Source organism: Eleginops maclovinus, chromosome 2, assembly GCF_036324505.1.
Source record: "Eleginops maclovinus isolate JMC-PN-2008 ecotype Puerto Natales chromosome 2, JC_Emac_rtc_rv5, whole genome shotgun sequence".
Taxonomy (NCBI): domain Eukaryota; kingdom Metazoa; phylum Chordata; class Actinopteri; order Perciformes; family Eleginopidae; genus Eleginops; species Eleginops maclovinus.
This window is the reverse complement of record NC_086350.1, coordinates 12,437,861-12,465,189: the sequence shown is the minus strand read 5'-3', so window position 1 is coordinate 12,465,189 and position 27,329 is coordinate 12,437,861. Positions and strand designations below refer to the sequence as shown.

Genomic DNA, 27,329 nt, shown 5'->3' with positions numbered 1-27,329 from the left:
CATAACATGAACGTTTTTACAGTTTTTTTTTGACTATCCTACTGCATGTATTTTTGCCACAGTAGTTCAAAGTGTGTAGAGGAGCTAAGGTGCGCTCTCCCTCATCACGATCATTCTCAAGCATTTCAAGATTGCATATACGCACCTTGCAGAAAACACAGTTAAGCTGACTGTGACATGTGGGAAATTCAATTACAGACCTGCTGCGGTTGCTCTGTATGTAACTCAGGGAGATCGGAGGAAGCGGCAGCCAGGTGGCGACCCTGCAGGCAGCGGCGAGCACAAATCACAATGGCCTGGCCCGCTGCCAGGAGCTGGGATTCTGCCATCACACGGCCCACCAACACTGCAAGAGCAGCTCATGGTCAGTCATCATCACAGACCCTCTCCACGCGTCTCTCTCTCTCAGTACACTCAGGTCAGTAGAAAGGGAATGCAATACACATTGTTGGCCACTTCGCTCTATAATTCATGTCCTGCTCCTAAAATAGAGTACTCGAACAGTACGCACTGTTTCATCGGTGGCGGCAAAAATAGAATTATGCATGTGGAGTGAATAGCTGTGTGTTTTCAGATAAATGGGGATTATATTTATGTACACATTATATGCATCATTTTGATTGTCTATATTGCATTTTTTTTTCATATTATGTTTTTCTTTTCTGTTCCCGCAACACATATTGCATGCCTGTCAGTCTTCAGATGCTCTCCTTTAAGTTGTGTCCATTTTCCCCCTTTTGAGAGTTTTATTTTTAGTGAAGGTTAAAAAGTAACACGGTTGTGATATGCTGTACAGATTGTAAAGCGCGCTGCGGCAAATTTGTTATATTCGGCTTCTTAATACTTGACTTGAGAACATTAACACATTAGAGATCACTTTGCTTTATAACATTGAGGATGTGATGTATGTTTGACGTCCTTAACCTTCACCATGTAGGTTTATTTAACCGTCTAATGGCTCAGTGTGCTTATCTCTGTACACAAAAGGACGTCAAATCAAAGTGGTATTGGCTGATGTCAGCAGGGTAAAGAAAAGAGAAATCTCTCTGGTCGGTGAAGGCTCACCCAGGCAGACATGAAATCTGCATGTGCGCAAGCCCAGACTTCCTACATGTGACCAAGACTCAGCGGCCCCTGGGGATCCTAGAACATCTCTCTGCTGTTACACAACGGTTGTAAAAGCCATGAGAGTGTCAGCGAACGACAAATGGCCACAGCCAGCTCCGATAACAAGAGGTAAAAAAGAGTATTAGTCGTTGGAATTTTATTTATTAAACAAAGGTAATTGAAAAGGTAGACGCCATGGCCAGAACTATCACAGTACTGCCCGCACATAACGCACCCAGTGTCTGGTGGGTCCAGTTTCTCCCACTCCCCCACTCATGAGCTGTGATTGGCAGGCCGGCTAACCGCTCTTGACACAAGAGAATCAGCCTGAGTTGAGAGGGAGCAGCCGTGGGAGCAATGCCTGCCTGCCACATTGGAGACCGTCAGCAAGACATGTCAACCTCCATTCCTGTTTAGGTCCCCAAACCCTGTTGTACTGTACTTAAAGCTTGGCTTGTAAAAAATATGAAATAAACAAAAAAGAAATGCAATTATTCCACATGTTGATGGCAGTAAAACACATGCAGGATGTTTGCACAGCCTCTAATTCAGCCACAGGTGTTATGTCTTCCAAGATTTATCGAAATGAACATTCATGCATTCAATCATTCATCGAGTGGACGAGTGATCGAGCTGCCCAAGTGCTCCCAAAAGTGCCCTCTGGTTACTTCAAGTGCCACTTTGATGCGGCCTGAGGGTTCAAAATACCATAATAAGCTAAAGGCTTTAATAAGGTTGATAAATTATATATTAATGCTCTGATAAATGAGCTGCATTGCTTCCTGGCCAAAATGAATGTATTAACAATAACAATTTACAACTTCAACTTTAAAAATGATTGTTAAAATATTTCATTAGTACAATTTTTAACTGTAGCCTTGTCTATTGAAAAATGTGAGCTTACCCTTAATTGATTGATTTATTGTTACTGCAGGATTGATGACTTTTTAAGAAGTAAGAGCCATTAACCAGTTATTGAGGAGACAGAGCAGCAAAAGTAATTTTCCACAGAAATGAATTTCTTAATTTAACTGTAACTGATCAACTTGATGTGTTAGTAATATTTAATAGTAGTTATGACATTAAAACCTTAATGAGAGACACTTGTTAGAAAAAATAGTGCCCCTAACCCTTTAAATGAATTTTCACCTCGCTCACAGTTGCTGTTCACTCCACTGTCCGGAGGTTTTCCCATCATGCACTTGGCAGGAGGTATTGAAGCATCCCAGACAGGACTTGCATCACTGACAGGGATTCACCTTGGGAAGACCTTTTTTCTCATGCTTTATCATTCACATTGATCTATTGTTTTTCTGTCAAACAAAAGCACACATGAAAGTCATCTGCATACAGTGTGAATGTGGCCCCATGTTTTATTACCACCCAGGGTATTGTGTTAAGTTAAAGTACAAACCTCGCTGAGAAGAAAACGCTGGTTGACCCCTTTGAAGAAGTTCTCTGGGCTCTGACTCTGCTTTTTGTCCCAACATTACTGCATTGCGGACCCCCTTCACATCTTTTGTTTTATTTTATTCCTCTGCACAGGTCATCAAGATGTTTTAAAACAACATGATGTTTTAAAAGTATTTAAGATGTCTGTGTGTTTGCTTACTAACTTTCAATCAAAAACGATGTGACAGCCTTGTTGTTTTTACATGACAATGAGCATGATGGAGCATGGATAAAATCCAGAAAGCTGTTTCTAAAAAAGGAAGGAATAATTAGTAAATGTCATTTGAGAGGAGTATAGCGAATTAGAAGCCTGGTGGATCATGTAATTAGGACGGGAGCCCTTTCATAGGCGGCTCAGGGAAGCACAAGAACACCACTGCCTCTCTCACTTACTTTCACAACAACAGCACATCATTACTGCACACACTCACATCAGTACGGATCACAATGTCAAACAAGACTGACAGTGATGCATGTGACTGTTGTATTCCCCCCCTTGTTCACATATCTGACTAGATGTCTTGATTGTCATAATATGTAGAAACATAACAGGCTTGAGCTGTTAGAACAAATTTAGGTTTTCCATATGTGATACACATTTATTTATAATAAAAATAATTGTTGCATGTCTTATTTCACTTTACCATTTAATTAGAACACATTTCTTTAATCTGAATTGAATACACTTTATTGCCACACAATTCTTCAAAACAAATATTGATGTCCAGGAGCAGGGAACCACACAGGTGTCAAATGTTCTCATTTTAAAATAATTATGAACCTTATAAATCATTGTGGACAAACAACACAGTGATTCAGTGATCCACAGAGCAGGACGGACTGAAAATCACCAAATGAAGCTCAGCACCCTGTTGTGTTGCACCTTGGCTCACACAGTGCAGACCAAAAATACCCAGAGTGTTATCAGCCTCTCACATGCGTGTCTATGCAAATATATTCAAAACATGGCAGCATTATTTTCCACACATTTAGCTAACATAACATCAGTTTATTACAAAACAAATTGTGGTGGGAACTTCTGAAGCAATGGAGACAAAACTCAGAGAGACACGGGGAGAGCTGGAACTTCGATGGCAAACACTGAAGGTTTATTCTGAAGTTAACGGCAGGAAAATTGATAAGACATTTGCTGCAGCCACGACTTGAGACAGCGGTTGCCCGACCAATTCTGAAGATCTCTACTACAATACGAGGTCACCAGACTAAACAAATATGGACCCTACAGCTAACTAAAACTGTCATATAGGTCAATAGAATATGCGTACAAGAGCACCTGGTGCCAGATAAACTGGCGCCCAGCTGTCCCAAAACAATAAAACCAATCTTAGGTCAGCATGAGCTCGTACCCAGTATGGGCACAACAAGGCTAAGCCCAGGCTGCTCCTCCTTAATGAAGATAACAGCACCTCCAATGCCGAAAAACTATGCCAAGCTAAATATTCCCTAGCACAAATCATTTCTCAGTCTCTGTGTCACTGAACACACAATAGTAGTAGTAGTAGTAGCAATAGTAGCAGCAGCAGCAGCAGCAGCAGCATTGTTAGTAGTATTGTTAGTAGTATTATTTGGTTATCTCACTAGAAATTAACAAATTAAAGAAAAAGCTGCTGAAGAGTCTGCAGGGGTTTATGGAAAAATAGATCAGAAAGAGCACAGATAACAGAGCTGGAGTAATAAATAAATCTCCTCCCTGAGAAGTAGCCAAAGGACTGACAGCAGCAGATTAGTATGCCTTTTAAACACATTGGGTGCTCAAGGAGGCATATTGGCTATGTGCTCCAGCATGTTTTATAGTGCAGCTCTGTGACACTGAGACACACAAGTCTGTCAGTTCAAACATGTCAACATGGTGCTGTTCAAACATGCTTACGCTGCGAATGTATTTTTTGTAATGAACCTTTTTTACTAATTGACCATCAACTGCCTACTAACCTTGTATTACAGAATCTGAGAGTTCAGAGCAAGGTTAACGGTGTGATGGTAGTTGCATGAAACCAAACCCAAATGAGTTTCTCATTAAGGAATTTATTTCATCTGCCAGATGTTTTTAATATAACTATATATTTATATATGTTTTTAAAAATGTACAGTATGTTTTGTTTTTTATCGTTCTGGCTCAGGTGTACACTTTAGCAGAACAAAGACATTGTTAATGTTATCAGTAACAACTGTGAACGTTCATGTGAGCACAGTATGAAAATCATTTCAAAATCAAGACTTAATGTTATGTGAGTGAACACTTTCTACTTTCATCAGAGCTTTTGAATGATGGTGCAGTATAATTCTTATAATTTATTACATAATGTATAACTGAACTCAACCTTAAAACCTAAAATATCCTTGTATAAATTGTTGGCATGTGTAGTTATAATCTTTAGTTAGGTTTGTAGTAAGTGGTGTAAGTTGTGGACAAAAAATATTGTTAACGGGGGCTGAACTGCACCAAAACAAGATGACTCCTGAGGTTTAAGAAATGCTTATTTTATTTTTTATTTTTTTATGTAACCATCTCAAAATATATCCACTGATTGCTTAGTGTATCCAGAATAATGTGCTAAATGGTAAAATAAAAATGGGTAAATCCTGTTAAATGGCGGATTTAAATGAAAATGTATATCTTCAATGTTTCAGTTTGTTTTTTCTCTCTCTTGTATAAGTACTAAACACTAGGCTTGAGAGGAAACTAAACTTCCGCGGCATCTTGTTGCAACGTCCCTGTCCAAGGTCCTGAAATCTGCTTTCCCAAGCATGCGTCATGTGACTTCACCCAGCACTGCCTAGCTCAGCACCAAGCCTGCTGCTTTCTGGAGATTTCATGTGAGAAAAGGACGAACCCCAAACCCCTTTCCCTCTCATCTTGCGTTGTTTAGACTGTTTTTTTCGCCCCCCTCCTTTTCGTCTTTTTTATCGGATAATGTGGACCTTTAAAGCGCTCGGAGTATGACAAAAGATTTTAGGATGCTGGACTTGTGCTGCTCGTTTCGTTCCTCTCTTTTTACTCTGATGCCAACACGGTGAATGCGTCGGACAGAGTGGACAAGCCTGCTACTGGTCCGCATTCAGAAAGTCAACATCTTGTCTTTCTTGATATTTGTTCCCCCCCTGCAGCGACTTCAGAAGGATGTAACGAGCGATCCACCTTGCGCAGCCGAAGTCTCTTCCTCAAAATGCAGAAGGGAATACGACTTAATGATGGTCATGTCACCTACCTGGGGCTTTTGGCGAAAAAGGATGGTACAAGACGAGGGTGCTTGAGCAAAAAGAGCTCAGACAACACGAAATGGCACGCAAAGTGGTTTGCTTTGTTACAGAATATGCTCTTTTATTTTGAGAACGAGTCCAGCTCGCGACCCTCGGGATTATACCTGTTGGAAGGATGCATATGCGACAGGGCGCCTTCACCGAAACCTTCACAGTCAGCCAAGGAGTGTTTGGAAAAGCAGGTATGGAGAGCGTGCGCGCGCGCACACACACACACACACACACACACACACACACACACACACACACACATGCACATGCATACACCGACTCTCTCTCTCCCCCTCTCTCTCGTACTCGCACTCGTTTATTGTTTCTCAGGCTTCGTGTTAAAATATTGACAAGGTGCAACACTGAGTGTAAAATGCGCTCCTGCGCTGCACACGCCTTTGAACTATTTTAGTCGCTAACAAAGCAGTTTTCTTCTCTTATGCGCATTTTTTTGTTCTATCCAATCGCATGATGACCTCAAATCCAGCGCAGCAGAATAGCACGAGGTTCCAGATTGCTGTATTGCACGTTATGTAATCCATGCATGGCTTTAATGATGAGGTAACAATATTAACACCTAATTATGTCCCAGCAGCACTGGCACTGGGCTCTGCAGTGGTTTGCTCTAGGTTGCACCAAACCCGAGCCTGATCCCTTTTTTTTTCTTTCCTTCTGTTATTATTGGTGGCAGAGTTTTCAGTGGTGCAGGGAATGTAAATGGATTTCTTCTTTTACCAGGGCGATTCATTTGCGTCCTGGTCGGTCACACGTATTGCCTTTGACTTTAAGTCATCATCTTTTTGACGGGTGTAGAGTGATATATCTAATGATCCTTCCAATAAAACATGCAAGAAAATAAATAAATAAAAAGTTGTTGCCTCAGGGTTTCCATCGTGTGGCGAAGATATGAAATTACAGCTGAAGCAGAAGAAACAGCAGGGTGCCAGTGATAAGTCAGCTCTGATCTAGTTGACCTGAAAAAATGAATCTGTCTTATACTAGAATTCTGCATTTGCATATACATGGTCATTGTTTTACCACTTCTGTTGGGTGGTAAAATTAGTCAAGACTCAATCCCACTTAGTTTGTGTTTTACGGGTACATGTAGCAGGATACATTTAAATCATATCTGCAAATGACGTATCCACTTGAACTTAAAATATCTCCTCTGAAAGATTGTCAACTCAGCTCAACTTGAAGGTGGGGAACAGGAAGTTTGCCAGGTCTGTTGACATTGTTATTGTGAATTTAACAGTCCAGGAACATACTGCTTCACTGCCACTGGCGCTCCTCTCCTCTCTCCAGGCTCTGTGCCTAACTCTGTCGGCAGGGCTGCAATCCAAAGTGAGTCCAGGCTCTTCCTGTGAACAGCTGCCTTTGTGCTGACGAGGCAGAATGCAACACACTGGCTAATGTTCTGCTCACAGTTGCTATAAAGGCACTGAAAAAAAATCAAGACATAATGTTTTCGGCAGTGTTGTTTCCTCCACATTGTGCTGTTTTTAAACGTGAATATGGAAGCCTGGTGGACTGAATTCATGACCAACTTGAGGGAAAATGCTTGATGCGCTTTGTTCTGAAAATCCTGTTTGCACAGAGCGAAAGCCCTGGGAGATGCAGGAATAATGAATGCCTAATGCGACTGATATGACGGGCTGCTGAAGAGTTACCTCTCATTGTAAACAAACAAACATCCTTAACAAGGACGAATAACAGTCAGAAAACATCCCCTCTATCTCCTCTCCCCACCTGGATTTATGATTCTGTGCAAACGTTCTAGCAATCCACCATAATCCCTACATTATATTTATCCTCAAATGCAGTTAGTGTGAAAATGATAATGCCTTTGAGCCCGAGGTTTCTATGGCAACTCTTATTTGCATCCTAAAGAATGATGCAGTTGAGAGAGGCGGGGTAACAGAGAGGAGAGATGTAGTGTGTCGCATCTCTCCTATTAATGCGAGCGCTATCTGGGCTAAATTTGTTGCTTGCAGTACCTTGGAGGGGTCAGTGTCCATTTATAGAAAACACTGCTCGCTCTCTCTGGGAAACAGCAGCTCTTTGACCAATAACACAGGAAGCTGTGGGAGCAAGAGATGGTTGATTTGGTACAAACTGAATACTAAATCTAAAGATCTGACTAAGAGTTACCACTAATGAATTATATCCTGATGATGTTGATATGGAAAGGTTACTCTCCAAGCTCAAGCTTCTCATAAAAGTTCAAGTAGATGCAAGTATAGTAATTGCAAACACTTATTTCTGTAGGGAATATAATATTGCATTGATCCTTTTTTATGATTCAACAAAGTCCTTTTACAGTACTGCTGCAATAAAACCAAACTGTTGATCAGTTAGTAACAATTAAACAAGATGCAAGAATCATACTTCTTATGTTTAATGAATGATTTACCCTCTCTCTCACATTCACTGCAAAGCCAGACTGACAAGTGAGTGTTGCATAACAAGCAAAAATAGATTTCGGGGCAAATGGCACTCGTGGATCCATATAATTTGGTTTTGTCAATGATGTATCAATCTCCTATATCTCTGTTAAGATCATTAATGATTTTTAAAGGTGCATGACTCAGCCATAAACATGAAGCGGGAAGCAGACAGTGAGCTTAACATTGCCTCACACCAGACACTCAGCACGCTCTTAGAGAGATCATGAGGGAAAACTACAACAACATGCATGCCTCTCTCCCAGAAATAGATTTTCTTTGACGGTAGGGTGAATACCTAATGAATGTGAAGATGGAGGAGCATTCATCCATGAATAAGGATCAGTTGCAGGTTGATAGGCGCCTGTTGAACATCTGCAGGCCAAAGATTTGAGTCTGTTCTTAGTCAGCACGGCACAAAGAGTCCACAGGAAAGATGACATTTCACTTCTGGAGGTAGTGCTATCGTTTTATCAAGGCTCATTTTCTTAGATCTTGGGTATGTTTGAAAAGAAAATATAAAGATGCTTTATGGAAGCCTTTTTTTATATTATATAAACCCTAGAAATGTTATATTTGAAATTAAGGGTAAATTGCTTTTATGCAATTTATGCAGTTGATGCATCAATCTTTCCCTATGTGTAACAGATTTTTAGTAGTACTTTGGACTCTTACCCACTTTGCCCCTTTTGCAAAAACAAAACACATTAGATTTAAAGGCAATGTGTTTTGTTTTTCATATAATAACTCCATTGTGTCATTTTACAGTGATAGCCAGAGTGTTACATCTTAGAAAAAATAGCAATATTCTCCAAAATCAACAGTGATAAAAAAATATATATATATAAATATTATCCCTAAAATGTTTATTGAGTATCAAAAGCAAAAGTATTGTATATTAAGAAAGCTCCTTAGATAAGAGGAAATTCCCAAATTATGTTTTTACAATTTGAAAACCGAAAATATTCCCAGATCAATGACCCATGCGTAATCTCTGAAACTTTAGTAAATGTCCTAACTGATAAAACCATTTAAAATGCTAATAATAAAAACAATAATAATACCACCTTATTTTCAGTTGAGCTTCAGTTGCTAGGAAACAGGTATCGCACAGTTATGTAATTGGCCGTGGCTCCATTCTCCGTCTTATGGCATTTCCTCCTGGGAACCAGAGACATCCCAGGAACTGAGCTTGGGGAGGCTTCCCTCAGCAAGTGCCATCAATTGCACTGGTGGGCGAGGAACATGTGGCTTCCCCAGGCCCTGTGTGGTTTTAAATCACTCGCTTGATGTCAGCAGCAGCGAGGCACTGGAACAAACACAAAGACAAAAGCGGTGGAGAAGCTTCAGTTAAGCCACTATATAATAGATTTATCTATAAGGTATGCAATAGTATGAATGCTCCTTTCTGCGCAGGTCATATAACATGTCAGGTTAATGATAGCCCTGTTGTTTATAACACGTATTCCCCTCCCCCCCTTATTTGTTTCAGTACTATTTCACTGTCAGCTTTACCCATGAAAACCAAAAGGCGCTCGAGTTACGCACAGAAGACGTAAAGGACTGCGATGAATGGGTGGCTGCGATATCACACGCCAGGTAAAGGCTCTCAACAGAGAAATGTGCATACATGGCATGAAGAAGTTTAATTAGTCAGTAGAGAGTACTGTGAGTAATCCCGGACTACTTAGTATGTAGGGGATGTTGCTATGGTTTCATAAGTGGGGTTAAAATATGAGCAATGACAGAAAAATACTTTGTTCACTAGAAGAATCTGACTGCTCTGATGTAGATGAAGATGAAACTACGTACACTGATGGGGAATGTATCTAATGTAAAGTGTGTGTGTGTGTGTGTGTGTGTGTGTGTGTGTTTGCATGTGTTACAGTTACAGAAACTTGGCCAACGAGCATGAGACTCTCATGCAGAAGTATCTTCATCTGCTTCAGATTGTGGAGACGGAGAAAACAGTTGCTAAGCAACTTCGACAACAGATAGAAGATGGGGAAATAGAGATTGAAAGGCTTAAGTCAGAGGTAATACTCACTGTGATGCCTTTACGCTGAGGAATAGGGATGTAAACAAAGACTAATTCATTATTCGGATTTGAGCAGGCACACACCATACATATTCTGAAGTAGTATTCAATCCCCTGTCCCTCGCCAACTAACACAATTTTGGCCAAATCACAATGGTTCTTTTTCTCAGAGTTTTGCCTTGGTTAAATAAAAAAGAAATCCTTGATACAATCAGCCTAATTGTCTAAACATGAAGTTAAGGATCGTCTCAAAAGTCCATGCTAATAGGCCAGGAAAGCCTTTTAGAATTTTGTCAGTAGCTTTCTTATGATTTATCCCTTTTATTATCTTTATTAGGATAAAACTCATTCATTGAGCCCATCAACTTATATTTTCCCTTTGTAAAACCTCGGTGGCATTTCCAAAATAACTATTTCTTTCCAACTGGGCAATTTAACAATGAATAAAGAACCAAACAAAGCTTAAATTCAAACTCAATGAAAATAAATCCTTAATGGGTAAAATAAGGTGTTATTTTGTTTATTTAAATGTAAATACATGAGAAGTAAATGGGTGTTAAAACCAGTTTAGTTCTGGGGTATAGATTAAAAAGAACATATATGTTTTTGATAAACAGATACAGGTAATTCTGCATTTACTTTAGCCTTCTGATGGCAGACATTTTACTGTTAAAATATCCAAAATGTAGTCCTCTTTGACCATCCATAATAATCCAGAATTGCAAGATTGTTCTTCTATAGGCAAATGTGTAGCAGCCACTCATGATATCAGTCAGACCTGCTGTAAATAGACTTCCTCAACTGGCACAATAACACTATATTACCACTTCTTCCTGCATCACACTCTCATTCCTTTCTGAAATGTATCTGTGTCTCGTTCTCACTTCTCATCCTGAACAAATAACCGCTGAACCAGTGGGGAAATGATGGATTATGCTGATTATTGTAACGTTTCTCTCGTATGTGTATAAAGTAGTGTGAGAGGACAGAAATGGAAGCAGAGAGAAACGTGTTCAGGCCAACCACAGTCCACTTTGCATCTCCTCTCAGGAACAATGCCACCAATAGGGCTGTATTCCGCAGATCAAATAGTCATTTTACTTTAATGTGCAAATCTGATGCTTGAAACTAAATGATGTGCTGAATATGCATGAACACAGCTTTATATTGCATCTCTTTTGTGAAATGCAATGACAAATTAACTCTCTCGCGTTCTACAAAGTAAATGGAGACACTTAGCTTCAAACAGTTCAAGGCAGCTGTACTCTGTCTTTTTTATTGTCAGCAGCCTGTTTACCTCTTGTCAACATGCAGGACAGTTTGGTACATATTGCATTTAAATTACCAATGTAATTAAATATTGATGCTGAGGTAGCAGCCAAGTGAACACAGCTAGTTTAGTCAGCCTAATGCCTCGGTGCTGACAGTGCTCACAGGTCCTGTCCTGTTGACTCAGTCGCTTTGTTTACATGCTGCTACAGTAAGTAAGAAGAAGAAGAGTGAGTGGGAATGATTAGTTTTTCTTGTGGTTACCAGATCTCTGGACATCTCAAGGACAACGAGAAGATCCACGCCAGCCCTGCAGCTGCCCCAACCGATGACGACTCAGAAATCAAGAAAATCAAAAAAGTATGTCACATGATTCAACCCCGTTGCCATATTTTTAGAGCATCTTAAGAATGTATGGAACTAACCACTCCGTTTAAAATGTCAGGTCCAGAGCTTCCTGCGAGGCTGGATTTGCAGGAGGAAGTGGAAGACAATCATCCAAGATTACATCCGCTCACCCCACGCAGAGAGCATGAGGAAGAGGAACCAGGTGGTGTTCAGCATGTTGGACTCGGAGGCCGAGTACGTCCAGCAGCTTCACATTCTGGTGAACAACTTCCTGAGACCGCTCCGCATGGCAGCCAGCTCCAAAAAACCACCCATCACCCATGATGATGTCAGCAGCATTTTCCTAAACAGGTTTGATCTTTTTGTCCTACAGTGCACTTCCCTTAACTTCCCCCTGTTGAGTTTATTTTCACCCTATTAGTGCAATGGAGCAAATGTTATTTCAGGTGGAAGCTCGATTTGTTTATTTCTGTGGTTCCACTGATCGCCAGTTGGTGGCAGTAAATAAAAAACGTCAAGAAACGCAACAATAAACTGTACAAATAAATGGCAGGAAACGTAGAAGAATGCTAGCTAGGAAATTGGGTGTAAACATTTATTAAAATCATTCCTTCAAATATTTTCCGAAAAATGAAACGCATTCAATACTGTATGACCAAGGAACATTCCCTCTTATTTATTTTGTGTCTTCATTGGTCTATTCAAAATCCACACACAGTCATCCAGGCACATTAAAACTCAAAACCTGCACACCCATGCTCTCATATACACCGCCTGGTGTCAGGGTTTTCTTTATCACAGTAGCACTGGAAGTTGGCAGAATTATGAAAACACTCTGCATTTGTTTGGAAAAATAAACATCTGTTCTTTCTTAATTTCAGTGAAACTATCATGTTCCTACATCAGATATTCTACCAGGGGCTAAAAGCCAGAATAGCGAGTTGGCCAACATTAGTGCTGGGTAAGGACATTTTGACTTTTTTAATAATGTGACCGCTGTGCAATGTTGTAACAGTGTCTCGGTATTAATCTCTCTATAGCCGACCTGTTTGACATCCTGCTGCCCATGCTGAACATCTACCAGGAGTTTGTGAGGAACCACCAGTACAGCCTGCAGATCCTCGCTCACTGCAAGCAGAACCGAGACTTTGACAAGCTGCTGAAGCAGTACGAGGCCAAGCCTGACTGTGAGGAGAGGACTCTGGAGACCTTCCTCACCTACCCCATGTTCCAGGTGAGCTTATTTGTCTCACTGATATACACAAGCAATAAAGGCAGACTCATTTGTTTGCTGCAGAGCTGCAGCCTGGAGCCAGGTTCTGTCATTAATTCTAAGCTCTTGCAGCCATTCTGGGCCAAGTTCTTCCTTCCATATAGAAATGTTACCCTTGGGCCATATAAATCACCAACTTATTACTAGTTGGATATAGCTCTGCCAGTGGAACCCAGTTGTAGCTGTCTGTAAAGCAGTTGGCCACTTTTGTTATGGACATTCAAAGTTGGATGTCTTTTTAAGACCATTTCTGTGATCCAAATGTAAACAAAAGGGAAGGCCCGTCGCCCAACAAACATAATGTATAACTGTAATCTCACTACCTAATTAACTTGGACAAGTCTTTCTTGTCTATATATTTCAAAGCGTATAGCCATTTTATCCTGCTCTCTTCTAAAGTACTGTATCTTAAAATCTTAAAATTGTCACTTTTGTCTCTTAGTTTCTAAACCCAGCTCCCATACTCATTTAATATGTTAGTGTCATATTGTAATGTAATGTTCCTTAATATTTATTTTCAGGTTTTATGTATTGCCTTAAAAACATTGTATAAAGTTATTTACCTACTTGCAATGCCCAACCTTAAGAAGCACTTTTTAGGTTTATTTTTCATACCAAGATAAAAGACACAAAGATACATCTGTAGTCTCACAGCGGATGAAATTTGCAATCTGGTTGATGAATGGTAGTGGTAGTGTTTGTACTACCCACATACAGTAGGGTTAAATAATAATTTTAATCAAATGGACTAGTTTCCAATTTAAACAAAGGAATATGTTCCGTCATGTGTGCTGGCTTCGGTTTGGCATCTAGGGCGCAGTCGGGACTTGGCTTCAAAGAGCCACCTCCTTGTTGAGCCCTCATTGGCTCCCTAAGCGATGTCCCATATTGTAGCATCACTGATCAAGAAGAGAGACAGCAGGCATTTGTCTGCTTTAGCTCTGAATATCCCTGCAATGTTTTTCATGTCTATAAAAAGCGGTTGTTTTTTGGAGCTCAGCTTTAATATGGCTCCTTTCTGGCAAGGCACGCAGTTTCCCGACAGTCCACTCTGCTGGGGCCTACTGCAGGCTGTGCTGTGTTGATAATACATTTTGCTGATGAGTGTAGATTGTGCTCTCCACCGATCTACATCTCATTAGTGTACGTGCGCATTGGCACGTGTATATTCCGGTGTGGGCATCTTTGTGTTGTTGTTCTTACATCTATGTATGAAAGTGAGCTCTTATCTTTGAGTGTGCCTCCCCTGTTATCTGTCTCTGTAGATTCCCCGCTACATTCTTACTCTCCACGAACTCCTGGCCCACACGCCCCATGAACATGTAGAAAGGAACAGTCTCGACTACGCCAAATCTAAGCTGGAGGAGCTTTCCAGGTACTTTTTATATAAAAACATTGAAGTCATGACTTCAACTGAGTGAGACCTCTTACACAGCATGCTGGTCAAAGGTGATGTTCTTAAACCAATAACAGTGAATGTTATACTATGCCCCACATTTGACCTTTTTACATTTACATCTGGCGAACAGTTTAACAAACATCCAATATGATGACTGGTAGAATAACCAAAATAGATATTAACTGTGTGAAGTAAATTAGAGTACATTGTTCAACTTGCATTACTGAAGATAACTCAGATGACTTTATGAACTTACTTCCATTCAAATATTGGCATTCAAATGCAAAACATGCAAAATTCACAAGATTTACAACAAGACCTTGTGTGGTTATTGTGTGTCTCATTCTATACTGGACTCAATACAGTCCTACACAGATTTAATGAGATTGATTTATTGTTTATTTTCCCAAGAATCATGCACGATGAAGTGAGCGAGACCGAGAACATCAGGAAGAACCTGGCAATAGAGCGCATGATCGTAGAGGGCTGTGAGATTCTTCTTGACACCAGCCAGACGTTTGTAAGACAAGGTAACGCCTGCCTTCAAGTGCTGTACTTCAGATCCCAGTGAGGAATAGCAGGATCTCAGCAAAGGGGGATTTCCTGTCCCTCCTTACCTGTTTGACAGCCTGATCTCACACCTCAGCCCTGTATTGACGTGGAAATTCTCCTTCTAGAAAAACAAGCCCATCCCTCTTTCTCTGGGGAAAAATGTGTACTCCTCATGAGTCTTTCATTTCCAAGTGTAATTAGACTGTTCAGAGGCAAACTGATGATGAATCTGGGACTGTAAATGTCAAACGTCCCCAACAGGCCTCGATGGGTGAGCAGAGGGAAAACAAAAATTACATTATTTAATCCTTAGTGTCTCATGTGATTCAGATGTAAAGGAGGCAAGACAAGAAATGTGATATGGATTCTTTTTCTAAACAGTTTCTTCCATCCCTTCCTTGTCATTGCCTCTTTCCACTAACATATGTGTCTTTCTACCTCTCTCTTCCTCCTGCCTCCTTCTATTTACACACACTCTTTTTTTCCCCCACATATAGGGTCTCTCATCCAGGTGCCGATGAGCGAGAAGGGCAAGATCACCCGTGGGCGACTGGGCTCTCTGTCTCTTAAGAAGGAGGGGGAGAGGCAGTGCTTTCTCTTCTCCAAGCATTTAATCATCTGCACCAGAGGATCTGGGGGAAAGCTTCATCTCACCAAGGTGGGCCTGCGCTGCTGAGCTAGCAGTGGAGCTGCTCTCTATTTCAAACATCACAACCTTAAGGCACCGCAAAAAAATGAATCTCTTGAGCTAAATTGAACAGATTAACTGACAGGAGATGAAAGCTACAGGGTTAGGGATGTCGTGGCTTTTATCAGTGGCGATGACCGCTGACGCACTCGTATATGCACACACACACATACACACACTCAGAGACTACAGATACACATATGACAGCAGCTGCTAAAAGTCACTTTGATGTGTGTTATGGAGTGGTGGCGTATGATTACTCCACATTACAAAGGGCGATTAATGTTTGGGGTTCAACATGAGAACATATAAAAATACCTCTCCTAAAGTCAGAGTTAAACTATATTCTTCTTGTGAGATGTTCTCGAAAATAAATGTAAAGTTTGATACCTCATGGCCTCTTGGAGGTAGTGGAATCAAGTTGTGGACAGACATTTACATAATTGATTATCATAGTGTCTATTTTCGGCATTTGGTTGCTAAGAATTTTAGAGTTGAAGTTAATGACACCTTGTACTTTACACTTGTTACTTTGACAAGAAACGGTATACAACATTGTTCATTTTTAATGTAATTAGAAAGTACAAATGCTGTTAAGCGTTTTTCAACATCACATCTGTACTTTTGAAGGACAGAATAGCAGTGTAAATGTAGTGTAAAATAGTGTAAATATTTGGTAGCTTCAATTTTACTGCATGTTAATTTGTGAGAGTCATGAAAATAAATATATGTTGTATGTTGTTTCCAGAATGGAGTTGTCTCTCTAATAGACTGCACTCTTTTGGAGGACCCTGAGGGGACAGATGATGAGTGTGAGTGTTTTATTCATACAGCAGCTTACACATATACGCATCATATGTACCATGTGTGCTAATGTATATCATGTATTATTACTAGGTTGCCAATACGTATTATATTTCATAAAAAACTATAGATTGTAAGAGAATATGTCAAATTGACCATTACTTAGGTATTTGTTTATGTAGATACAATGTTTTTTTATACTTTTTATGAAAATGTATTTATAGAGAAATGACATATAGTTATGTCTTTGTATTTGTTCAAAGCCAAATCAGACAAGAGTGGCCAGGACATGGAGCACCTGGACTTCAAGATTGTGGTGGAGCCAAAGGACAGCCAGTCATTCACAGTCATCCTGGTGGCCTCCTCCAGGCAGGAGAAGTCTGCTTGGACCAGTGACATCAGCCAGGCACGTCAACATGCATCAGAGTATCTAGCATTCAGACAAGAGGCCGAGCATGTTGGCAGAAAGGCTGCACATTGCAGAACCCACTAACATTTCCTCTGTCTTCTCTGTTTGCTTCTACTGTTTCTGTCCCACAGTGCATAGACAACATCCGCTGCAATGGGCTGATGATGAACGCCTTTGAAGACAATTCCAAAGTCACAGTGCCACAGATGATCAAGTAACCCTACATTTTGAATATGCAACTCTTGCAGTTTCTACTTCACTCAGAATTAATGTCTAATTTTGTTTATCTTTTGTTGTTTTTCTGTGCAGGTCAGATTCGAGTCTTTACTGTGATGATGTAGACATTCGCTTCAGCAAGATGATGAACTCCTGCAAGGTGCTACAGATCCGTTATGCCAGTGTCGAGCGCCTGCTGGAGAGACTGACTGACCTCCGTTTCCTCTCCATCGACTTCCTCAACACCTTCCTGCACTCTTATCGCGTGTTTACCACCGCTGATGTGGTGCTAGACAAGCTTATCACCATCTACAAGAAACCCATCAGTGCCATCCCTGCGAGGTGAGTCATGTGACGTGGACAGATTTGAATGTTGAAAGCTTGTTGACTACATTAACAAAAGACAAGCATATTTGATATGTTTGGCATCCTTTACACTTTATAATTCTGCATTAAGATAAGATTGTCATGAAGTCAATGAAAGGACGAACAGTAGCTTGAACTGCAGATACAGAACTAGTTCTTCAGTTGGTAGTAATAAGGCTGATATCTTTATTCATTTGTTCGTATATTTACAGATAATATGGTACGCTTTTACAAAGCTTTGCACTTTCATCTGTTGAGTTTTGTTTGTAAATGGAAGCACAGAGATTGAGCAGTAGAGGAAGGCACGCTTTAGGATGCTCCACTATCACAGTGTCTTCGTGCTTGTGTGGGTATTTATGTGCTCGGTGGTCGAAGGCAGTAATTGGGTCCAGTCTCTTATTGCCTGTCTGGGAGTCTCTCAACTGGGCTCTGTCGCTCTATGGCAACCAACTTCGGTGCTGCAGGACCCCACCCTCCCCTCCCTCCCTCCCTCCCTCCCTCCCTCCCTCTCTCCTTGTTTGCAAAAGATCCATAGAGTGAAATATTGACAGAGTGTTTCGATGGGGCTATCTCGCCACTCCGCAGGCCTAGAGCGAGGGCCCCACTGTGGGGTTCAGATCACGGGGAGCTCCCCATGTCTACGCCCTTCAGCATGCTCTCCATGGCGCTTGTCACTGTGAGACACCTACACTTGTGTCAGCCGTGGCCATGCGCACTATCACTCGCTGTGCTATTTATGGGAACCCGTGAGGTCGCCAGGAGGGTGGCAGGGAGTGGGAGAGGCTTTCTGAAACACTGCAGCTTGTATTCTGCTCTAAAACGACGAGACGCGGCTGCAAAGAGACTTCTTGCTGCTGTGCTGACTTGGTTGGCATAAATTATTTAAGAGGTGTTGTGTATTTAGCTAGGCTTTAAAACAGAGAATGGTTACTAAATATCAAAGAAACATCTTCCTGTGTTCTAAATTCAAATGCATATATCCTCCCTTAATGCAGGTCCCTGGAGTTATTCTTTGCCAGCAGTCAGAACAGTAAACTCCTGTATGGAGAGCCTCCCAGCTCCCCGAGGGCAAGCAGGAAGTTCTCATCCCCTCCTCCTCTCGCTATCGCCAAGAATTCATCCCCAAATCGCCGGCGCAAGCTGTCCCTCAACATCCCCATCATCACTGGGGGCAAAGCTCTTGACCTGGCTGCCCTCAGCTGCTCATCAAATGGCTATGCAAGCATGTACTCATCCATGTCACCGTTCAGCAAGACCACCTTAGACATCAACAAACTGTACGTGTCCAGCCCTGTCTCGAGCAAAATCCCTGATGAGGGAGAGGACAAGAAGGACAAGGTGGAGGACACCTCAGTGAGCAAACAAGGCAAGTCAGGAGGAGCTAATCATCAGGACATAATCCCAATTTTGACTTGCAGGAATCATGTGTTCATTGATCTGTGAAATCGTGTTATGCTACAGATCTCTCTGTTCGGGAAGAAAGTGACAATGATCCGAACCAGAGTGACGATGGGGAAGCAGAAGCCTCTCCCACCAAGTCACCAACCACCCCGAAAAACATCAAAGGCAAAAACTCAGGTACATTGTGTCCTTAACATGTGTGGCATCACACACCGCTCTTTACACTTGCATGCAACCAATCCAATGCATATATATATATCCTTTATTTAACCAGATAAGTCTCATTAAGATTAAACTCTCTTTTCCAAGAGAGACCTGGCCAAGAAAAGCAGCAAGAATATTGTTACAACAAACAATACAGGCAGAAGAACACAACACAAAACACAAAAGAAATGGTAAAAACCAGTCAGTCTGAAATTAAAAGATACTGTTTAAAAGCATAAAAACTGGCGCAATTTTAAGACAACTTCATTTAAGGGTTAAAAGAGCAACCACAACCACCAAGAATATTTTGTTCCTTTTCCTTAAAAATGGACTTCCCCCATAGTTATAAAGTCTGACAATTTCAGCTCCTTCTGTACATTATTCCAAGTAGAAGGGGCAGCAAATTGAAAAGCTTTTTTCTCTAATTCAGTTCTTACTTTTGTTACTATATGAAGTCATCGTAGCGCAGGCCAAATAAATTACATTTTTTAACACATATATGTGCGAAGATAAAAAGGGACCAGCCCAAGAAGCGATTTATATTTGAAACCCAACCAATGAGTAAGTCTGCGTGCATACAGCGATGGACAATGCACCAGCCAGTTGCACATTTCTCTACACTGTTTTGTTGGACCACAGCAACAGACTGCATAATATGAACAAAGCTTGTGTCAAAAAGGGTGAATATTTGTTTTATAAAGAAATCTCACTCTCACTTTTTATAGTCAATTTCTTTTCCCCAAAACCCCCAACAACAACAATCTTTCAGTGTAAAGCCTAATTCTTATCAAATATAAATTGGTCGATGGTAATGATCATGTGAGGAAATCCAATGCTCCGTAGGTGTAAGGGAAACTTGTGTCATAGCAACTACATCAGGAGCGTGTTTTCCTGCCGCCCCCAGTAATGAGGCTGTTTCACTGGAGCCAAGATTATCTGTACCTTCTAAACCTTCTGACAAATTCACACAATAGATTTTAAATGAATCTATTGAGTGAATTAAATAATGATCTGAAAGTGTGAAGCAGCGAATGTCTCACATGATGCAGGGTTCTTAGCTGCTTATGATCTGTCTATGTTCCCAGGATTTAAACATAGCAGACTGCAGAGAATCTGTTGATTCCTCTGTTATGCTGATATTTGGTGGCTATATTTAGCTGCAACCATCTTGAATATCAAAGCCTTGTAAAGGAAAGTCTGAAGGGGAACTGGTGTGTGGGCCTGTAGTGCCCCCTAGTGGAAGATTTGAAACAGGAGACAGGTCATACTGCAGTAAACAGTTTTCGGTTATATAGTTAGTGACATAAATAATAGTTTACCAGTAGATTATCATTTTTTACAACTCTCCACAAACTGAACACCAATTTAATTAGGTTATCATCTAAATCTATATCTTGCAAGTTTCCGGAGGGTTATTTACCCATTCACATCTGTTCTTCCCTTTAGAGTTCTCTCTGTTTTCCTACAACAATGGCATGGTGATGTCCTCATGTCGAGAGATGGATAACAACCGCAGTGCCCTGTCAGCTGCCTCAGCCTTTGCTATTGCTACAGCTGGAGCCAATGAAGGCACGCCTACCAAGGAGAAAATATCGACGGATGTCCCTCGCCAGTACTGGTAAACACAAGTATTTACTTTCCCATCGAGGCTTAGCTCCAGTTTGAGTTACAGATTGACATAACCAGGCTGATACCAGGTTAATGGATCCAAACTTTTTTGCCAAATGTGCATGTATTATATTTCATAGTGATGAGAGCTTCATGTTAAACCCCACTTTATTTGTTTCATGCAGGATTCCCAACAGACCAGAGAAATGGAGACAAAGAGTTTGTGATCAGGCGAGCAGCGACCAACAGAGTCCTGAATGTCCTGAGGCACTGGGTGTCCAAACACTCTCCGGTAAAACTCCCAATCACATGAGTAGCTGCTTAATAGTGAAGTATTACATAATTGTAAATAAATCCTTTTTTTTTTTTGTAACTTGGTTTGCACAACCAATTTGAATTGCATAAAAAATGCATATCGTCCAGTTAGATAAAATAGTACGTATGTTGCAAACTCCTTCTTTGAGGAAAGCTGAAATATACTTATCTTGTCATTAACAGGTAAAGAAATAGTAAGAAAACTGAAAAATATAATAATTGTCTCACTCATTTGAAATAGCCTCTTAAAGGCATATCACAGCTTGATTATTGATGACAAATATACAGTTTGGTCATTAGTCACCTCTAAATGTGCTTTCTGTCCCCTCCAGGATTTTGATAGTAACAATGAGCTGAAGACTAAAGCTATTGTGTTCCTGGAGGAAGTGATGCATGACCCTGAGCTGTTGACCCAGGAGAGGAAAGCAGCAGCCAACATCATCAGGTACTGTTGTGTGACTACAATTCATTAAATAATCCCTACATTATACAGCTTATACTTCAGAGTTTGACGTTCACTTTTACTGTTTGACAGGACTCTAACTCAGGAAGATCACGGTGACAATCAGATCACCCTTGAAGACGTGACACAACTGGTGAGTGAAGTGAGTAGCTGCTGTTGATAAATGTGGAGCAGTTTTGAGCCGCACGAGGCAACATATGCAATTATATCCACAGGTCAAATAGAAGTGCAATGCGGGGCTATGATGGAGTAGAGCCCTTTCACCTTAGAGCTGCTTTTTTTCATTATTGATTATCAGTATTCTCAATTAATTGTTAGTGCATAAAAGCGCAAAAACGTACATTTCCAACTCCAGGTTCATTGTGTTTTTCTAAAATTGTTCAAAATACAATGATGTACAGTTTATAATTAATGAAAAACTGAAATAATTCCCCGTTGAGAATCAGGAAGCAGAAAATCAATGGGATTTTTGCTCTCAAAGTTAATTCATCAAATATTTTATTTTGCTTGTCGTATCTAATTTATTCATTATGGTTTCAGCTCTCATCCACATTAAGTAAAAAGTAGAATTGTGCAAATAAATTTAAAGCACACCCAAATTACGTCAGCCGTTTCAAAGTGGAAGAAGATTTAAGATACAGGCCATTAGATACGTTTGCTTCTCATTGTTCTTGTTGTGCTTTTACAGCATCATACATGGGAATTCTGATGACATTTACCAACATCAAATTCATTTTGGAGTATTGTCTGTCTATCATTTTCCTGCCACTTTGTGCTAAGTTGTCCAGTACATTTGTAGTTATTTTGGGCTGTTCTCTTTCCTCCTAGATTGGAGAAGGGAAGGTGGAGGCCTTTGAGAGTCACTCCGCGTTGGAGATCGCTGAACAGCTCACTCTGCTGGACCACCTGGTGTTTAAGGTCATCCCATATGAGTGAGTGCATCACATCTCAGCTAGCATGTTTGTGTCCAAGATAATAGACAAGCCAATTTAGTGTTTTCCTGTTTATTCATCTGTCAACAGAGAGTTCTTTGGACAAGGCTGGATGAAGAATGACAAAAATGAAAAGACGCCGTACATCATGAGAACAACAAAGCACTTCAATGATGTATGTCACAATCAACAAGCCCTTTGAACAAGTCATTCTCTGTAACGTTTAGTGATTGTAAACCATTTTTTTCTCTCTTTGCCCTGCAAGATAAGCAACCTTATTGCCACAGAGATCCTGCGCTGTGAAGACGTGGTCACTCGGGTGGTGGTCTTAGAGAAATGGGTGGCTGTAGCGGACATCTGTCGCTGTCTCCACAACTACAACGCCGTGCTGGAGATCACCTCGTCCCTCAACCGCAGCTCTGTCTTCCGCCTCAAGAAGACCTGGCTCAAGGTTTCTAAGCAGGTGTGTATCTCCCTATGTATTGTTATTATGATTTTTCCCTCTAATGTGCCTAATGTTATCATTAATTGTGTTCTTGACAACCTTTTTCTCCAGACAAAAGCATTGATTGACAAGCTGCAGAAGCTGGTCTCATCAGAGGGGAGGTTCAAAAACCTGAGAGAGGCTTTGAAGAAGTGAGTACACACAGTTTTGATCTGGATCAACTAAGCAAGCGTGCAGTATAAGTGAAAAGTGTGATATTTTTTCCCCCACCAGTTGTGATCCTCCATGTGTGCCATATCTTGGGATGTACCTCACCGACCTGGCTTTCATTGAGGAGGGAACGCCAAACTACACCGAAGACAACTTGGTCAACTTCTCAAAGATGAGAATGGTGAGACTTCTAATCCCATAAGAGACATAGTGCAAGGGTGTGTTTTACGGTTAGAATTTAACATTGTGTTTCTTATGTTTGTCAGATTTCTCACATCATCAGAGAAATCAGGCAGTTTCAGCAAACAGCATACAAGATTGACCTGCAACCAAAGGTTAGTGAACCGTGAAACTGTTTACATGCTAGCCTTCTACACAGATCGTGAAGATATTAACCTATTGCGGCCAGTTCAACCCAAAAACGATTTAGCCTACTTAGTTTGTTGTTGAGACCTGAAGGAATACATCATCGTAGAAAAAAAGGAAACAAATGAACAGAATATGAATTCAGGACAGATATTATAGCACATAAAATTACATTCATTTGTTCCCTTTTTTTTCTTCTTCCTGGGTAGCTTTTTTCTGCACTTTTACAAATATTTAAAAACAGGGGGGGTACCAATGACTTATTAGTCATTAGCTATAGACATGTGCTACTAGTGATGATATGTTGTGTTTTTTCTTTTGAAGAGGTCATAAAACCAACAAAAATAAAAACGACTGATTGAAAATGAACAACACTGGCTCCCTTATCTACTGTATTTGGTGATGTTTAAAAATGATAAAGCTTTTAATAAAATAGAATTTCTTAAACACGTCTTTATTTTTCTTATGTTACAGGTAGCCCAGTATCTACTGGATAATAGCTTTGTTCTGGATGAAGAGAGCATGTACGAGGCCTCACTGAGAATTGAGCCCAAAGTGCCCAACTGATGGGGAAGTTGGTCGTCGCATTCATTTCTCTGCTAATATTACACATCAGTAAACATACACATTACCTTTTGTATAGTTGTACATGGTTAAGATATTTGCTCTTCTGTACAGTAGATGTTTAAGGATGTTTAACACAAAACCTTTCAGTGTATATTTTTTGTTTGTTACAGTTGCCACCTGCTTTTCATTTTATTTTGGGGTATTTTAAGCATAATAACAGAGGTCCCTTTGGTTGCACACAACTGTGTCTTCTTAGTGACCAATGACATTATTTTGCATCCTCTTTTAATGTGTTGACTTTTCTGAACATTCGTGCTGCCAGCTGTTGTTCTATTTGCTTGAGTTTTATCTATGACTGAGTTTCTCTGCAACCAATGTAGCATTGTAAAAATGTAACTGCATCAAATCAGGTAAAAGAGCACAGAGAATACAACTGTATTTAAAGATAAGGCACAATGATCAATGGAGATGACAGCGAGGAACCTGAAGCATTAATGTCTTTGTGCTTCCCAAACCAAAATAACAGGGATTTGTTTTCTTAATTTCTGCTCACTACTCTAAAGTCAGAGGTTCCCAACCAATCTGTGGCACTGAGGACTGTTTTCATACTGACAGTGTCATTACAGACCAGGGAATAAAACATAGATTCTTATAAAGTGAGGATGATAGGGAGGTTTTGTTTTAGTTTTTCATCATGACGTTATGGACTCAGTGGATCACCAAAGTTATTATAAATCATCCTTAGTAGAACATAAATATCTAAACCAAATTTGTTGGCAATCCAACAAACAGTAATTGAGACTTTTCACTAAAAACTGTGGATATGTGTGACAATAGTTATTGTAATATGGGTCAAAGTCAGGATGAAATATACCTAGTCATGCTGCTAACATGGCTAGAAATCAATATAACGGTGGTGAGAACATGTTGGGGAAGACAAAGGCAAAACTTATTATTTATTGTTGTTTGCATCATCAGAAAGTCTCTGTGTTCCGAGGGAGGGAATTGGGAACCTCTGCTTTAAGATACATGTCTTTACTAAACTAAAATGAATATATTTTTAAGTGTTTTTGTTATTTGTCTTAAAGTGACACACTCTCGATCTAAGCCTTTTGTCACACAAGATGCCCAAACCCACCTCAGTTTATTTATAATCTGTGTGATGACAAACAGTGATAAGGAAAAGTTCAATTTATTTTGATAGCTGTCATTAAAGGTGAAGCATTCATCATCAGAATTTAGCTTTACGCTTAAAATAAACATAAAGTATACAGTACAGTGAGTTCTACCTATGCTCAAATTTCAAGTTCTTGGTATTTAGTTCAATTCATAAAAAAAGATCACACGCGGTGGAAAGTGTTGTACCTTCAGGTTTGGCGATACTTATGTAGAGTAAAAGGTTGTTGCTCTTCTGTAATTAAAAGACAATCTGTCCTTTTTGCTGTTCCAGTGATTGTGGAACGTGACTGTATATCACTCTGTTATATGCATTGCTGTTTAAAACTTATGATAAAAACTTATGTGAATGACCTCTGCCTGCAGCATTCAAACACTATTTTTGTAGTAGTATAAGAGAGAGTTACCTGCTCTTTATATGAACATGGGAAAGTATTTTGTACTTTGTTGTTCACCTCACTGAGATGTGATGTACATTTTGTACATGCAACCCTGCATATTTCTCAATGTGGAACAGTGTAATCCTTTCAAAAAAAGAAAGTTGTATCTCAAGCTTAAACATGATCTGGTAAAACAGTGTGGTTTTGAAACCATGACTTAGAGGTAGGAGATAACTTCAAAGTGTTTTGCATTTATACTGTAATCCTGTCTATAACCATTTCTGTTAGCAGGAATATAGTAACGTAGTGCTTATTCTGTGAATATTTGTATGTATTTTTACTATGTATGTACAGTACACTTTTAAAGCTCATGTGGCAGGCATGCAACACCTTCACAGACAGAATAATACTATATACTTATACTGTATACACTTATACATGCACATACTCTTATAAGGTATATAAACAAATAAACATTTTGCTGTTAGCAATACCCAGTGGTATGAAAATTATCTTTCAACCCTCATGTTTCCACACCTTAAAAATATTCAGTTTTGTAAGAAAAAACAATGAAAAGACAACAAGAAAATATACAGTATGATGATGATGATAATAACAACAACAAATAAACACAAATATGTTTCCCAGTTACCTCTTGCTAATAAATCCATTTTATATCAGGGGCATTTTGTCTCAAGTGTTTTTGTAGACCATCTATCAGTGGACATCATGCTTGCTCAGAATGAAATAAAATATTGTCTGAAAGTATTTATCATCACCTGCATCTCTCTGTCCTAGCAAACCATGAAGCCCACAGTGGAAGAAAGTGTAACATCTCAGTTTTATCTACAAGTGGGGACAAAACATACAACCATAATAAGAAGTCAGAACTTTCAACTTCCTTAAATGTACATTTTGTCACACGTAGTTAAAACATATGTCACCTACCCAAGGATAATCTAAATTATTCAATAAATCACTTTTTTGAAGGTATGGTAGCAATTCTATTGCAGGTACAAATTCCACATCTTAAAAAAGCGAATGGTTGGCTTCTTAAGGGAATTTCTTTTTTAACCAGCCGATACAAAGAGGCTCTAATCTGTAGACTTGATTGATCTGTGCTCAGTTAAGGGAGTTAAAAAAAGAAATACCTTAGTGTAATCAACCATCAAAAAATAATGAGATTAATGTGAAAGCATAGGTTATTTTGGCAGTGCTGGATATATGGGCAACGCTCAAAAAACAAGACTGTTTTGAATAAAATAGCTACCAAAATCACTTTGCACGTCAACGGTCTACTGCTGGTCACATTTCCCCAAACGTATTGATGAAGAAAAACCACCAGGAGACCATTGATGTGTGCGATAGTGTTGGTGGCACAACAGTGTAACATTTTGAAGTAATTGAAAATCGATACAATAAATATTCATCCAGATTATTAAAATAATTGTTCCTCAACAAACGTGGTGTTTTAAAACAAAAACATGGCCATTATTTGTTAAGTGATTTTGGTAGCACAACACTGTATAACAGGGAACATTATTTTGATTCCTTGTCTGTCGTTTCAGCGTTGCACTTTGTAGACGGTCCCTGCGAACTCGTCACTCCCTCCAATTTTTAAATA

The 27,329-nt window shown here is 39.9% G+C and overlaps 1 protein-coding gene and 1 long non-coding RNA gene across 2 annotated transcripts; one reads left to right on the top strand and one right to left on the bottom strand.

Moving 5' to 3' along the window:
- The first annotated feature begins 209 nt into the window (after positions 1-209).
- On the top strand, positions 210-25,678 carry rasgrf1 (Ras protein specific guanine nucleotide releasing factor 1). Its single transcript, XM_063875414.1, is given in 28 exon segments — positions 210-418; positions 9,769-9,875; positions 10,165-10,312; positions 11,851-11,943; positions 12,029-12,282; positions 12,813-12,892; positions 12,972-13,165; positions 14,470-14,579; positions 15,015-15,133; positions 15,653-15,813; positions 16,592-16,655; positions 16,911-17,053; positions 17,188-17,270; positions 17,366-17,614; positions 18,634-19,004; positions 19,100-19,216; positions 20,690-20,829; positions 20,831-20,861; positions 21,037-21,143; positions 21,499-21,611; positions 21,702-21,771; positions 22,458-22,561; positions 22,652-22,736; positions 22,827-23,024; positions 23,118-23,197; positions 23,280-23,397; positions 23,483-23,551; positions 24,057-25,678. Coding segments are annotated over 28 exon segments (3,558 nt in total). The 5' UTR covers positions 210-361; the 3' UTR covers positions 24,150-25,678.
- On the bottom strand, positions 6,149-9,550 carry LOC134859101 (uncharacterized). Its single transcript, XR_010165046.1, has 4 exons — positions 9,344-9,550; positions 8,575-8,651; positions 7,830-7,913; positions 6,149-7,273 (listed from the first exon to the last, which is right to left on the bottom strand). It is a non-coding gene; the product is annotated as an uncharacterized LOC134859101 (long non-coding RNA).
- Positions 25,679-27,329: the final 1,651 nt, after the last annotated feature.